This window comes from Psammomys obesus, unplaced genomic scaffold (assembly GCF_907164565.1).
Source record: "Psammomys obesus unplaced genomic scaffold, mPsaObe1.curated_primary_1811, whole genome shotgun sequence".
Lineage (NCBI taxonomy): Eukaryota > Metazoa > Chordata > Mammalia > Rodentia > Muridae > Psammomys > Psammomys obesus.
Genome location: NW_026587216.1, coordinates 38,849,354 through 38,864,412, shown reverse-complemented (window position 1 = coordinate 38,864,412; position 15,059 = coordinate 38,849,354). Strand labels below are relative to the sequence as shown.

Below are 15,059 nucleotides of genomic sequence, written 5' to 3'. Positions count from 1 at the left end.
AGACTTCTGTGGTCAGGCAGAAAGAGGCTGAGTGGCTGAGAGGAAATGTGGCACCAAATCTCACTCTGTTCCTAACTGAGGAACCTTAGGTATGTCACTCTGGGCAGAGACCTGTATCTGTTAAGTGGGGAATAAAACAAAGCAGTTGCCAAGAAAAAAAAAATGTGGTGCCTGCAGTCTTAGCTACTCAGGGGGATGAGGCAAGAGGAGCTCTAAGACCTGGAGCCAGCAGGGCCTACAGAGCAACAGAGACACAAGTAAAGCCAAAGCACTATGAAAATTCCCCAGCCACAACGGAAGCGGTTGGTTAAAGGTGGAGTCTGTCTACATATTAGCCCTAAAATGCAATCCCACAGGAGCTGTGCTTCTAAATGTGGAAGCAATCCAGCCGTCCATCAATGGATGAAAGATGAAAGGATAAACCCTGTGTGACATACGCTTGGTGGAATAGTATTCATCTGTCAAAAGGATCCTGACACTACCTACAACACCAGATGAATCTTGAGCACCGCACCGAACGAGATCATCAGAGTAGGGGCTGAATACCCTGTGATTACCACCCATGAAGCAGCTACTCTAGAGCGGACACGTGAGCAGGACAGAGGCTGTGGGCAGGGAAGGGAGGAGCCATTGCTTAAGGGGTACCTAGTGCTTGCTGGGAAGGACAATTAATGTCCTTTAGCCCAATGGATGTGACACATCACTCGCTTACGAACGGGTGCATGTGGTACGCGCGTGTACGTCCTCACCACAGGCACCCAGCATGCTTGCCTGTCGTCACCCGGTACCTACTTGTTGCAGTGGTGCTTCAGATGCTTCTTGTAGCTGTCCTCCTGGAACAGGGCATCTGGGTTGCAGCTTGCCAGCCAGTCAGCATCCTGCAGGACTGGCTGTGTACTCTGGGCCTTCACCTTTTTGCCCTTCCGGCCCCTTGGCACAGGGGCCGACAGACCTGCAAGCACGAGGGTCACAGTCACAGATGGCCTTGCAGTGCACATTACAATGTCAGAGACCGCAAGGGACAGGTGGGGAGGTGAGAGTTGGCGCTGCCACCCTTTACCCAATGGCAGCCATTCTGGTAGTCTTTTGTGACCCAGAAGCACAGAGTACACAGGGCAGACCTACCGGAGTGGTTGAGCAGGGCTCTAGTCTGGCCGTCGGCCGTGGGCGTGATCAGGTCCCAGATGAAGCTCTTGATGTTCTCGTCCCCTCTGTAGTGATTGAGGCAGTACACCAGGATGGCTCTGCAGATGGTTTCTACATCTTGCTCGGTGAGCTGGCGTTTGTAGCGTCCATGGGACAGGATATCCGTCCAGCGGCCCCAGCTGGAGAGCAAAGAGGCAGTGTGCAGATGGAATCTCAAGTACAGATGTGGTATCACCCTGACAGCTGGGCCCCAGTGCTGGGAAATCCTGTACCCACAATGCCCCTAGTCACCTCTAATGGAGCTAAGGAAGGAATGAAGGTACAGAGAGGTACAACACCTCCTTACAGAGGAAATGACCGAGGCACTGAAGCACCCATGTGGCTAATGGCCTTCCTGGGCTGTTGGTGGCTATGGCTGTCATTTTTAGGAAATGCATGCAACCAGAGGAACTGGAATTTGTCATCCATGCTTCCTTCAACGATGATTTATATGTACTTATGGTGGCCAACCTTTTGAAATGAAAGATGACTTAAAGTAAATGTGACTAGTAGAAACCAAAGCTGCATCAACCCACCACAGACAGCACAATAACTAGTGAAGAGAGAAGAGCCCGTGGCTCCTTTTCAACAAGGAGTAGTTACTTCCAGCTTTGGAAAGATGCTGGACCAAGTCTCAAGTCCTCCCAGAAAATGGGCAGGAGTCAGAACTATGCACAGGGAAATGAACAACACATTATTACACAAACACCATTTCTACTTCCCCGTTATGAAAATACCTAGTATGTAAGACAGGTGCAGAGCACAGAGGCTGCCTGAGCTGTGCCTTCCTTGGGGCAACAGTAGACAGAGCCACCAGGCTGAGCCTTCTATGATAACCGAGAAAGAAGATCCTGGCACAGCCTGCCTCTCGCCAAGCCACCGTTCTTCCTGGCTGTTGTGACCTTTCTCAGATCCAGGCCTTGCACTTGCTCCTCCTTCCCTTCCTCACAACTAGTGCATCTCTGGTGTTCAGCAGGCACAGATTCCCTCTGTGACCCTCCTCGCCCTGGAAGCGGGAGAGTCGTACCTCAGCTGCATCTTACAGTGCATGCGGATTGTCTATGCTCTCTTAGCACAGTGTGGCCCATTGCATCATCTTCATAGCTACTGCCATGTCTGCTTGCTCACAGTGGGAGTATCCTAGCCCAGTGACCCAGCACACGGCGGCTGTTCAAGCCACAACAGAAAAAGTGGGAAGAGGAGAGGACTTGACTGAAGGCTGAGCATCCTCCTTAGAACGAAGAGTTAATAAGTATGTCCCAGTCCTAAGGTTTCCAACAAAGTTTTTAACTGTGATCATCAGGTGCAGAGAGCAAAGGGCAGAGGCTAGGAACCTCTGTCCTAGGTAGAGGCAGGAGAGCTCCCGGTGCACACAGACTACCGCCAGCATAGCTGCTGAGGAACAGGATAGGCCTCAGCTGGCACCTGCACGTTGCACAGAACATCTATGCAGCACTGTGCTTCTGTGGCACTGCCCCGTGCACTTCCTGAGCTCTTGGCTCCAAGGAATGACTGGGTTCCATCAGGAGGGGGACTGATGAAACACGGAGGCCAGAGTGCAAACGGGATGGCTGTGAGGAGCGCTGTAAGGGAGGCAGGCACAGGCTGATCCAGTCTGCAGGTTGGGGCTGGAAGCCCTAGGTGGAGGTGCCTGTGCATGGGCAGAGGGGAGAAGGGCACAAGGAACAGGGGAGGGAGCAGAAGCAAAGGTCCCAAACAGAGCACCCACATGACAGATGAGGGCCAGCCACAGAACCCTGCAGGCCTCAGGCAAGTGCTTCCCCCTGCTCTGCATGAGCAACGTTCCACTGGAAGAAACCCCGCAGGCAGGACAGTGTCAAGTTAAGTCTAAGTCGCTGTGGAGGCAGTTTGTATTTTAATGGAATCTGCCTACAGTCCCACAACCTGTGAGCAAATTCTTATCTAGTAATTTGGCTCTACTGAGCACCCTGCGACTCAAAGTGCTGTGTGGGTGCCATGTTGCATGAGTCATGAAGCTGATGTGGGTCATGGCGGTTTGGGAGTCAGCCATTAGCAAAAGGAATCCCACAGACTCATGAGGTTCAAATGGCCTCATGTTTCAGATGAGCTGGAGGACAGGTACATGAGTGAAGTCTCTGTGCTTTTGCTAAGTCTTTATAGCAGAAAGCTATTAAAAGATAACTATGGTCATAAAGTTTATGTGACAGTATGGTGCCAAGAGATTTTGTAATTTTACATCATTCTTAGTTTTTAATAATCTACAAGTGAATTGGAGCTGTCATAGTTCCCATGATGCTGGTTAGCACTCATGAATTCCAGTGACTTCTCTCTCCACACCCAGAAGGATTAGAACATGGGTCATATTGACTAAAGCAGCCATAGGCTGCAAAGTTAAGGTGGAAACATTTGTGTGGCTACACTAAATGGAGCCATGCAGATCCGTGCGAAGATGGTTTTTCTATGACAACTGAGAATTCTAGCTGTTGGTTAAAAAAAAAAAAAAAAAAAAAAAGTAACTTCCCATGGAGAGCCAGCCTTACCCATAGACCAGCAGATTCTTCTCTACCCTGAAGCACTCGCTCCGGGCGTAGCCCTGAGACTTATCCTGAGGGCGGCGTGGTTTTGTGCAAGGCTTTTCTTCGGAGTCGCTTTCCAGGTCGGAGAACTCCATCAGCTCGTCTTCCTTCACTGCGCTGTACAGCCTGGTCTGCTTCCTCACTCTTGGAGTGTCAATCACCAGGTTGTTCTAACAAAACAGCAAACGCAGTAAGATTCAGACCAACCTTCGGATCAGATCAGGCAGTGGGCTGGGTGGGGCTTCTCACTCACCCTCCCATTTAAGGCATCGATGTCCAATTCAGCCTTCTTAGCCCACTTTTGCCAGAAATTTGGGTCATCCAAAGAAATATCTGTCCTATTTCCAGACGCAACAAAACTGGCCTAAAAGGAGAAAAAAAGCATATGCTTTACTTTGAGATGCATCTCTCAGAGTCAGGATGCCAGGCAGCCTCTGTTCGTCTAGTCACAGATAACTGTGTTCATCCTCTTGTGTAAGTCAGTACAGTGGATGGGTATAGAAAAGTGTAAGCAATTGAGAAAGGCCTTGAACTTGGCCCCAGCAAGGTCTGCTGGGAGCAGATTAAAAAAGAAAAGAAAAGAAAAGAAAAGAAAGAAAGAAGAATAGTTTCTTCTAGAAGGAAATGCTTGGACCACATTTTAGAGCATTCATAAAAGAAGAAAGCCAGCAGAAATGCTCATAGCACAACCCATGTGCAACCCACGTGCAAAGGTGCAGGAGAACAAGGATGAAGGTCTGGTCAAGGAAAAGCAGCCAAGGGCAAGCTGATGAGCACAGACGCCAGAGCAAGGGGCCCTCGAAAGTTAGAGACGCATAAGCTACTTGAAAATAGGGGTGCACTGAAGACAGACACCACTGTGCTTTGAGCTGCAAGGTGGAGAAGTTACAGCAACACTCTCCAGGGTGCAGGTCAGAGCACACCACTCTTGCCCTTTATACAAGAAACAACGGCTAAAAATGAAGAAAACAAGACTTTGTAAAAAGTTATGGGAAGGCAACAGGGAACAGTCAATCTAGAAAACAAATTGGGTTCAACAATTTTAGCCACCAGGGAAACAGAAATTAAGACCAGCACCAAGAAAACAAACAATGAATGCTGTCCAGGATGTAGTGAAAGAGGAACCCGCATTCACTCCCCGTGGGAATGCAAATTTATGGAGCCACAATGGAAGTCAGCGTGGAGGTTCCCCAAAACGCTAAAAACAGAACCATGATATAACTCAGCCACCGGATTGTATTTCTGCAGGAAGGACTCTAAGTCAACACAGCACAGGGACACTTGCACGCCCATGTTGTACAATAGCGAGGAAAAGGAGCGAGGCTAGGTGCCCAGCAACAGATGAACTGGTAAAGAGCTGATTCTACACACGATGGAACTATATTTAGCCATCGAGAAAAACAGAATCATGGCATTTGAAGGAAAGTGCATGGGGTTGGGAACCATTATGTTAAGCAAAATAAGGCAGGCTCAGAGAGACAAACACCATAGTTTTCTCTCATATGAACTAGGTGTGTCTGTGTGTGTGTGGGTCAGATCATGAAACTACAGGAAGAGATTTTAAGCAAAAGGGGGAAAAAAAAAAAAGGAACACACAGGACATGAAGGCAGAAGAAGGAACTTCTGAAGAGTAGAAGGGGACCAGCAAAGGGGCTGCAAAGAGCATGGAGGGCAGGGGAAAAGGGGTGATAGTGTACAATGACGTGCATATGAAAATGCCAAGATGAAAGCCATTATTTCCATGCTAACTTAAGATGTTTCTATTTTTTTTTTTTTTTTAAAGAGAAACAAACAAAACCAATCCAGTCTGTTAGTTTCTTAAAAGAGAAGTGCGCATGCATGAGGCCTTAGGCTCGTTCCTGGTTGGGGAGCTGAGAAAGCTATCATTCCTTAGCAGTTCTGTTCCTGGCATATGCTCAAGAGAAATGAAAATGTGTCCAAGCAAAAACTACTGTAAAAAAATGTTCATTAAGAAACCCCAAAGCAGAAATAGCTCAAATTTTACCACCAATTAGCAATGAATAAATGACCGGAATATCTACTATCACCTGATCATTGTGTGATGCCCAATACATACTAAAGTATGTAAGAGTATGAAAGTATACTCAAATGACCACAGATGGCATAAATCCGCTTGTAATGGTGTTTCTAGGGTAGGCAAAGCTATAAAGAAAGTACATATGGTCTGCAGGACTGGGTGAAGCAAGAGAGACTGACTGGTAATGCATATTTCTGAGGGAATAGGAACATTCGAAACTTAGAACTGTGCTAACAGTTGCATGGCCTACAATATGTCAAAGGACCAAAGTTCACACTTTATGGCAAGTAAACCACAGTTTATAGCAAAATGAAAAAGGAGAATGAACCTCTGTGGGGATGACTGGAATACTAGCAGAGCTGTTTTGCAGGTGATGGTCAGGGCCCAGGGCATCCTTGGCCACAGCAGGTTGGATTTGGTAAAAGAGTGCATGGTGCTCCTGTGGGAAGCTGGCAGTGGCAAGAGCTGGAGTATTATGGGATGGGTGCAATTTAGCTATGAGCAGAGCTGTGGAGCAGCAGCTAGAGGGGAAATAAGAAAGACTTAAATATACAGTGACTTGCTCATCCTTTCAAGTCATTTTGGGAATTGGGGTCTGGGAAAGAAGATGAGAGAACTAGATTCCTAAGAGGGAAGCATGGGCAAAGAACACACAGGAATGAGACCATGGGAACCCTTCAAAGAAAAGAACCCAGCGTACCAAGATTGGCTTATGTGTTGGGAGTTACCAGGGAATTAATAACTGGCCTATATGATTCATAATGAGAGTCCAGTGTTCTGCATATGTTCTGTGGTCCCTCTGCAAATACTCTTCATGAGTTCTGGCTCTTAAGATGTGGACCTCTAGGCATTTCCGAACCTTAGCGAATGTAGAACCTTTTCCTTCGGACTCAATGGTGATAGTGTGGGTTCGCCGAAGGAGGATCTGGTCGATGTCCTCCTCACAGAACTTAGACCCTTCATCTTCCTCGTCCATGAGCGCGCCGTAAGCCCCCTTCCGGAGAAGGTCTTCTATCTCCTTCTTGGAAAGCTGTTGTACCTGTTTCAGAAAAAATTTAAGTATTCAAAGTAATTTAGAATTAAAAACAGAAACTAAATGTCTTAAGAGGGTTTACTTATGACAAAGGAAAATGCAACAAAATATGTTTAAATTTTGGGGTTAAAAAATAGCAAGTGAAGCATGATGATACACATCTTTTAATGTAGAAGTGGGGAGGCAGAAACAGGTGGATCTCTGGGAGTTCCAGGCCAGCCAGGACTACCTACTGAGACCCAAACAACAAAAAACAGATGCCAAACAACTTCTTACAATCAGCTGGATACACACAGAAGCCAGAAAGAACACATGGCTTGGGCAAGTGTCATCTTACCCCATTGGTGGCATTTTCTCTTCCACTCATAGACTGCAACACGGCTTTATCCAGACCCAGCTTCAAACTAGCCTTGTCAAACATTTCCCGTTCATAGGAGTTTCTTGTAATCAGCCTGTAGATTTTCACAGATTTGCTCTGCCCTATTCTGTGGCACCTAGCCTGAGCCTAGAAGAAAAAGAAAATCAGTGGCTGTTGTAATGGAATACATGGCTCTGTCCTCCCTAAATTCGTATATTGGAAAGCTGATGTGATAGGATTTGGGGGTGGGAGGACTTAGGAGGTAATTAGGTCACAAGGGTGGTACCCTAATGAATGAGATTAGCATCCTAGAGCCAGGAGGAAGACAGCTGTCTGTGCAGCAGTTTCTTAGCAATAACCCAACCTCGTTGTCGTCCAGATCTCACACTTTCAACTCCAGAACCTTGAGAAAGGCATGGGTATTGTTTAAGTGGCCTAATTGTGGCATTTTGTTTGTTATGGCAGCCAAAAGTGACCAACACAACTACTCAAGAAACACGGCTCTTTGGTCAGTTCTCAGACAGCATGTAACTAAAGGCGCAGTTTAGAAGGGGGCTAACACAGTGGGGGGTTTCTTCTCATCTTATGCTGAATTGCTCTGAGTCAGGAACCACAGGCCCAGCAATGACACACTGGTTCACTGGCATGACTCATGAGCCTGTCACTGGAGAAGGGAAAGGGGCACGGGGGCAGCCTGCCCCCGCTTACCTGGAGGTCATTCTGGGGGTTCCAGTCTGAATCAAAGATGATGCAGGTGTCAGCAGCGGTGAGATTAATGCCTAGCCCTCCTGCCCTCGTGCACAGGAGGAAGACAAACCTATCGGAGTCAGGTTTGGAGAACCTGTCGATAGCTGCCTGGCGGAGGTTGCCTCGGACTCGGCCGTCAATCCTCTCATATGGGTACCTGGAAACATAACAGGGAGGCCTGACAAAGAGCCACCATAGGCTTGCTCCTTTTCGCGGTCAAGAAAAGTATTCCACTGTGGAATATGCACTCACACAACAGAAGGGCTTAACACAAACAATTTTAGACCAGAGTTGTTTTCCTGAACAGTCAAAGGTTAAGTTTTATTTTACTTCCTCTTATGGAAACAGATAAATTCTAAAAATAGCTGATAAAAGAAATTTTTAAGTAAGAACTTTTCTCCCAAGTTGAATGAAATAACTTTTTGTGGGAAAACTGCCCACAAAAGTATGCAACATTAAAAACCAAAACACCCCCCACATAAATAGCGGGCAGTGGTGGCACAGGCCTGTCATCCCAGCACTCAGAAGGTAGAGGCAGGCGGGTCTCTGTGAGGCCAGACTGTTCTACAGAGCGAGTTCTAGGACAGCCAGGGCTACACAGAGAAACTCTGTCTCAGCCCACCCCCCTCAGAAAGCATGCCGTGGCCCTCCTCAGTCCTCCTGTAAAGATGCCCTTATAGATAACTAGTTTTAAAAGGAGAGATGACATATTGTTTCCATTCCGCCACCTCTCCTGCAACTGTCACGTCTAGGTGACCTGCTGGGGAGTCCTGTCCTTCCTTTCCGTTGTTTTTGTGCAGTGGCCTCACCGTCTCTGAATGAGATAGTCTTCCAGGATGTCCAAGCAGCGCACCATCTGGGAAAAGATAAGCACCCTGTGGCCACCAGCCTTCAGCTTTGGCAGCAGCTTGTCAATCAGCACCAGCTTGCCGGCAGCCTGGATCATTGCCTGGAGCTGAAAATCTGGAGACTCTGCATTGTGTGTTTCCTTAAACTCTTCCAAAATTTTCTCTTCAGCACCTGCAGAGATTGGATGGCATGACGTGAATACAGCAAAAGGTTTTTTTTTTTTTTTATTACTAAAAAACAATGGATTTGCTTTCAAAACCCACAACAAACTGGCAAAATCAGAAAATCCTATTCACATTTAAGAGCAAGGAGCCACCTGCTTACTCAAAGTTAGATACACACTAACTACAGGCCTACAAAAAGGACCAAAGTTTTAAGTTCCATACAATGAGGCATTTGGGGAGAGAGCCACATTTTTCAACAACCAAATGTTTCCTGACTATATTAAGAACAAAACAAAAACAAAGAACACACCCAAATCTCAACAACAGATTGTTAGGCCAGAAGTGGCAGAAACAAGCCATGGGCCAGATACCTACAGAAACTCTGGAGCCTGAACTGCCGAGCAAGGCGCTGTTTACTGAGCAGAAAACAAACAGCAGCTCTGCCTTGAATTACCCAAACCCTTTAAAGCTAAAACCAGAGTCAACTCTAAGGCTCCCTGGCAAACTTCCTTTTCGTCACAGTCTCCTCGCCATACAACAACCTGTGTGTGGCAGAGCAACCTCAAAAGAAGGACATGTTCCCAAGGATGAAGGCTAATGGCTATCATCTCTGACTCCCCCCACCCCCACCATATTGTGGGTTCAGAAAGCAGCAGGTGACGCTTCTTTCAGAGCCCAGGCTATTTGGCTGGAGTTAAAGCAGAGGGGATCGGGTCTCTTCCTCGGCCTCTGGGGCTCCCCAGCCACGGTATTGTCTACTCTTCCTCTCCTACCAAAGCTGCTCTTGAGAAAGTACACCAAATTTAACCCAAAGGAGTCATTTCCTACCACTATACTGCACTAGGAGCTTAAGCCTTCCTACCACTGTTTGAAACAGGTAAACTAATGACACGAGACGAGGATACAAAAATCCCTCAAAGGCTTCTGAAGGTTGGGTCAGACAGGCCGCTGCACCCGGTAGGATGGCACCTCGACAGGCTGCACAGCATGAATAGAGCACAGTCCCTTTCCATTTAAGGTGGTTGTGAAGCTGTCCTCATGAGGTCGTGGGGAGCATACCCAAGCAGTTAAGAATCAAGGGCAGATTAAAGCCACTTGATGTTTGGCACAAGTGCCAGGCCTTCCACACAGCACATGACCTTTTCACAAAGGGAGACTGGCAGAAAATGCCAGCTCTCTTGGAACAGCCTGACCCTTACTCGCCCTTCCAAAAGAACAAAAAGCTAAGATTCAGATTTTTTTTTTCCTTCTGGAAGTGTGGAAACGGACCAAAGAAAGATGAAGAACAAAATGCCACTTTAAAACACTAGCCGAAGTATAAAGGTGAAAGTTGTTTCTCAAGCCTGAAATCTGTAAACCCAGGTTGTAGATTCAGAAAGCTCTCGTGGACAGGAGAGAATTTTAAAGTGAGATATCACATTAGATCTTTTAGAAAGTTTATTCGTTTGTATAATCCATCATAAGATGCTTACAATTTAGAAATGATTTTTTTTTTACCTTTATGATATTTGAGCATTCTTTGTCCATGAGGCATAAAATCCACAATTAAAATGAAATTTAATGTAGTCTAAAACGGGTCAATGATCAAGGAATAGTTTTTAAAAATGAGATTTTCGTTTTGAGAAAGCAATGTGAGACAGGCTGGAATTATTTTAGTAAAACAAAAAATTGAAATATAAATAATTCAGCAGGGCACGGTGGTACTCTGGGAGGTAGAGGCAGGAGGATTTCTGTGTTCTCGAGGCCAGCTGGTCTGCAAAGGCCAAGGCTATACAGAAAAATCCTGTCTTGAAAAACAAACTAAAAACTAAAACAACAACAAAAGAAATAGAACTAATTCAAATAGAGAAATCTAAACTTACATTATATAATTTGAAATCTATTAAGCAGAAAAATAACTCTGCTGCCTTTTCAATCCCACCAATGATTTCTTACTCTTTAATGTTTAGAATTTTGTAAAGGTATGTGTGTGTGTGTGTGCATGTGCGTGAAGATGCCTGTAGAGTTCACAGGGAGTACATCCCTCCGGAGAGGGAATTACAAGCAGCCGTGAATCTATTCATGGGATGCGAGTGCTGGGAACCGAACTCAGGTCTGCTCCAAAGAAAGATGAGCTCTAACCACTGAGCACCTTGAAGTCCCTATGATTTCTTATAAGACCAGTAAAAAAGAAAACAATCTCTATATTTTTTTTCTAAAATGGGTGAACAGATCGATTTTAGAAATTCAAGTTTTTCTAGAGCAGATTATACCAAGAACCCTTCATTATCTACAGACATGGGCCCTTTACAGTTCTTTAAATGCGGTATTAATTACGGCTGCGTGGAAAGAGAGGGAAATTGTGGGGGACAGTAGCAATTTCAACCCTACGTCTCATAGTCAAATTTTCAAAATTAGCAATTAAAGATTTTCTTTGATGTTAGATTGGAGAATGTTAATTGGATATGGGTTCTGATGACACCCAACTACTTTCTTCACTCTTCCTATAAAGAACTGTATGGAACAGGGACTCCATGGACTCCCTGTTCTGCTTTCAGCATTCTTGTTCTCATGTTAGAAAATAAAATTCTATCCAAACAATGCTCAGGTCAGTGCTAATAACTCTACTTAGGATACCCAGGTAACTACTGGTTAGCAACACTGACTGAGCTCTTGCCCTATGCTGGACGCCCTTTCGACCACACAAGCCTTTGTAAACTACCACCCTTCCAGAGGTTTCTCCCATTAGGCTTGTCTTACTACTTGCACCTATGCACAGAATGGCTCCTATTTTTCAAAACACATGCTCTGTGGAATAGAAGTTTAGCTCAACCGGGCCACTTTCCTCTGTCACACAGAGTTTATAACAATTTAATATGTACAATTAAAACTTCCTTATGAATGCTAACTGTATATGGGAACAGCTCCATGAGAGGTGACAATTTCAGATCCTAAATGAGAATGTACAGTTGGTAGACAGTCTCCACGAGATACAATGTATCCACCCCTGGAGCTGTGCACCTACTGTTTTCACACCCATCAGCATCTATCTATCTATCTATCTATCTATCTATCTATCTATCTATCTATCTATCTATCCTGGGGCAGAGTTTCTCTGTGTAGTGCTGAGCACATAGTATTTGTACATCGGCACTTATTTATTCATTTATTTACTTATTTATATTTATATTTTCTAGGGTAGGGTTTCTCTGTGTAGCTCTGGCTGTCCTGGAATTCACCCTATAGACCAGGCTGGCCCCAAACTCAGAGATCCCCCTTCTTCTGCCTCCAGAAAGCTAGGATTAAAGGTGTGCGCCATGACTGCTTGGCATTATCTGCATTTTACAAAAAAACTTCCAAGAAACAGAGGTGTAAGTAGACCTGTGTAATAGACACTTTGTTACCTATTCTAAGGACAGAAGAGCTCACCTCAAGGTATGACAATTACAACAAATACTCAAGGGGTACTAAGGTGTTCTGGAGAAAGGGCTATACGGGTGACCCTAGAGAAAAGTCAGGCTCAGAGAAGACCCACCAGCTGTGTTTTGTGGGGAAAACGTCAGCAATGCGCAGTGCATATAATTAACCTGAGGAAGCATGGAGGACTTGCAGGCACTGGGGTGTCCATCTTGTCACGGCACTGAGCTCCTGTGGCACAGCAGGGGCCAGCACCAAGGGTCCCTTAGGGAGTATCTCTATTTCCCCTCTTTCCCACTGAAGATTATTATCTATTTTCTTTCTACGAGCCAGGAAGAGGGGAAAAGAAAGTGTGCACGCACACTCAGGGGTATCTTCCCCTCACACAAGTACACTCCCAATTCCCAGGCTGCTGACAGGCTCGTGAACATGGGGACTAGGCGGCTGCCGCAGTAACCGTGTAATTACCACGCTTTCTTTAGAACAAAGCCAAAAACACCACTGAAAAAAAGGTGTGCGCAGAGGTCATGTCGGAGCAGTGGCCTCAGGTGCTGTGCTCTGAGCTTATCTTCCAGGCAGAGACTTTTTCGCCTACACTGACAGGGACAGCAAGGGTGGTAGACAGGTGGACGCTGCGAGACTGGGAAAGAACAGGAACTCCTTCGAGGTGTGACCTTGACTCTCACAAAAGAGTCTTGAAGAAGGGGGAGGCCGTGCCTCTTCTTCCTTAATGCACTCTACCCTATAATAAACACACAGTACCCCAGGCTGGCCGGTCATCACAACAGAAACTGCCCAGAGCAGAGCCTCAGCCCTTCAGCTTCTTTTTCTGCTTGCTTGTCTGACTGTCCTTCATTCCATCTTTTCTAGAGACTGCTGTGAGCAGTCTATTATTTTCATTTTTGAACCCCACACTGCCCCACCCCATTCCTGCCCTGATGGCTAGCCCCAAACTTGCTACAGAATTGACAAGGGACCTGAACTCCTGATCCTCCCTCTGCCTTCTTGGTGCTGGGATTACAGGCGTGTGCTGCCGTGCCTGCCCATGCTATGTGCTGGGATGGAACCCAGAGCGCTGTGCAGGCTTGGTGAGCAGTCTGCCAACTGAGGCACAGCCTCAGCCCAGTGCACACATTTCGAGCCAGTGCTCAGCTCAGACACCAGTTGTGGCTTTCCTCCACCTACAGTCTGGCTCCAAAGTAACATATGACCCCATCTGAGGGCTTCATTGCAGGGTCCACTCTATCCAAGGGGCACGGTCCCTCTGTTCAAACACACTGCTGCACTCTGGGTGGGAACCCTTTTGTTCTTGTCTTTGGATGTGTTAGGACTTCAGCCTCAGCATCCTTTCTTTTTCTAGTCCTGCCTGGCAAAATCCTTGTCTCATATGCCATCTTCCTCTGGGACTTTTAACTCAATCCCTTCACATCCTGCTGGTTCCCTACTGGCTATGCTCACACAGTCTTGGCACAATCATCTTAACAGTTTTCTGAAAGTATGTGAAGCATTTAACCCGTGTGAGCCAGTCACATGTCACCATGGAGTAGAAAACAGCAAGGCTATCAGTAACGGACAATATAATGAACAAAACTTTAATATCCCCTCCCACTTTAGGGGACACATGCTGAAAGCCTCCAGACTGCAAGGGACCTAAGGCCACTTTTCCACCACACACTTCAAGTAGCTGCCAATGGCTGCCCCCATGGACATGCTCTTAAGTGCTTTGGGCTCAAACTCCCCTCCCCCAAAACACCTCCCAGGGCTCCTCTGTCTTTAGCAGCAGGCTGGGCCCTGCAGACAACATCTGTTCCTGAAGCAAATGCCCGCTTCCTGATGAAGGGGGTTGGTAACAGGCAGGGTGGCCTGGTGCTTCCAGAGAGCATTGGCCACCACCAAAGGGGGACACCCCCACGAGCGGACAGCGCTGTGATGAGCACACACCGCGAGAGCACAGGGCCTCAGCACAGGGCCAGAGGGGAGCTTCTGAAGCTTGTACCAACCTCCATTTTAACAAGCTCCAGGTGGGCAGGCTTACCATTGATTAGATAGGGATGGTTGCAGCATTTTCTCAACTCCATCATAGTGTTTAAAAGGTTAGGTACGTTAGCTTGTCCACCACCTTTGGAAAGAAATGTAAAATTCTTCTCAAGGATGGCTCGGTAATATTTCTTCTGAATGTTTGTTAGCTCAACTTCAATAATAGTTTCTTCTTTGGGGGCCAAGTTCTTTTCTACATCCTCTTTGAGACGTCTCAACATCATTGGCTTTAGAATAGCCTGTAGTTTTTGCACCTAAAAAAGGACCTCATGTCAATACTGGTATCTCCATTTGCTTGTGTGTTAAAACATTCCAGCATTTTTTAGAAAGGGAAGACTGTCTCATTTATTTAGTATCCATTTTCAGTTTCCAAAGCCTAGGAAGAATGTAAAGGAGCTACACTTGGAGTTGTCATAAGAGACGTACAAGAAGGCTGCGTGGCCTATGTCAAAGAGAAAACTTTACTTATTCAGAACTCCTGAAGAGCTTGAAGGGCTTGAAAACCTCAGAGTAGGGCTGGGAGGGCAGGGGGTGTGTTTATTTAGTTTTTCCTTTTGTTTTAGCCATGGGGATGAATAGGAAAGGAACAAGGGCAACGTCAGAGGGTTGGTTCTATGCTTCTCTTTCCTCTGTGGAAAGAGATGATGAATGTGGTGAGGGGCTGAGAAAAATTACTCGGCATTGATGACCATAC

At 46.3% G+C, this 15,059-nt stretch overlaps 1 protein-coding gene across 2 annotated transcripts in view; it reads right to left on the bottom strand.

Moving 5' to 3' along the window:
* Chd7 (chromodomain helicase DNA binding protein 7) overlaps positions 1 to 15,059 on the bottom strand; it is a 168,280-nt gene that overhangs the window by 20,551 nt on the left and 132,670 nt on the right. For both annotated transcript variants that reach the window (XM_055603216.1, XM_055603217.1), the window contains exons 15-23: positions 14,364 to 14,619; positions 8,729 to 8,939; positions 7,881 to 8,076; positions 7,152 to 7,319; positions 6,641 to 6,820; positions 3,997 to 4,107; positions 3,708 to 3,913; positions 1,126 to 1,325; positions 793 to 952 (exon numbers count right to left, since the gene is read on the bottom strand). In XM_055603216.1, the coding sequence (XP_055459191.1) occupies positions 793 to 952; positions 1,126 to 1,325; positions 3,708 to 3,913; positions 3,997 to 4,107; positions 6,641 to 6,820; positions 7,152 to 7,319; positions 7,881 to 8,076; positions 8,729 to 8,939; positions 14,364 to 14,619 (1,688 nt within the window). The remainder of the gene's footprint in view (positions 1 to 792; positions 953 to 1,125; positions 1,326 to 3,707; positions 3,914 to 3,996; positions 4,108 to 6,640; positions 6,821 to 7,151; positions 7,320 to 7,880; positions 8,077 to 8,728; positions 8,940 to 14,363; positions 14,620 to 15,059) is intronic.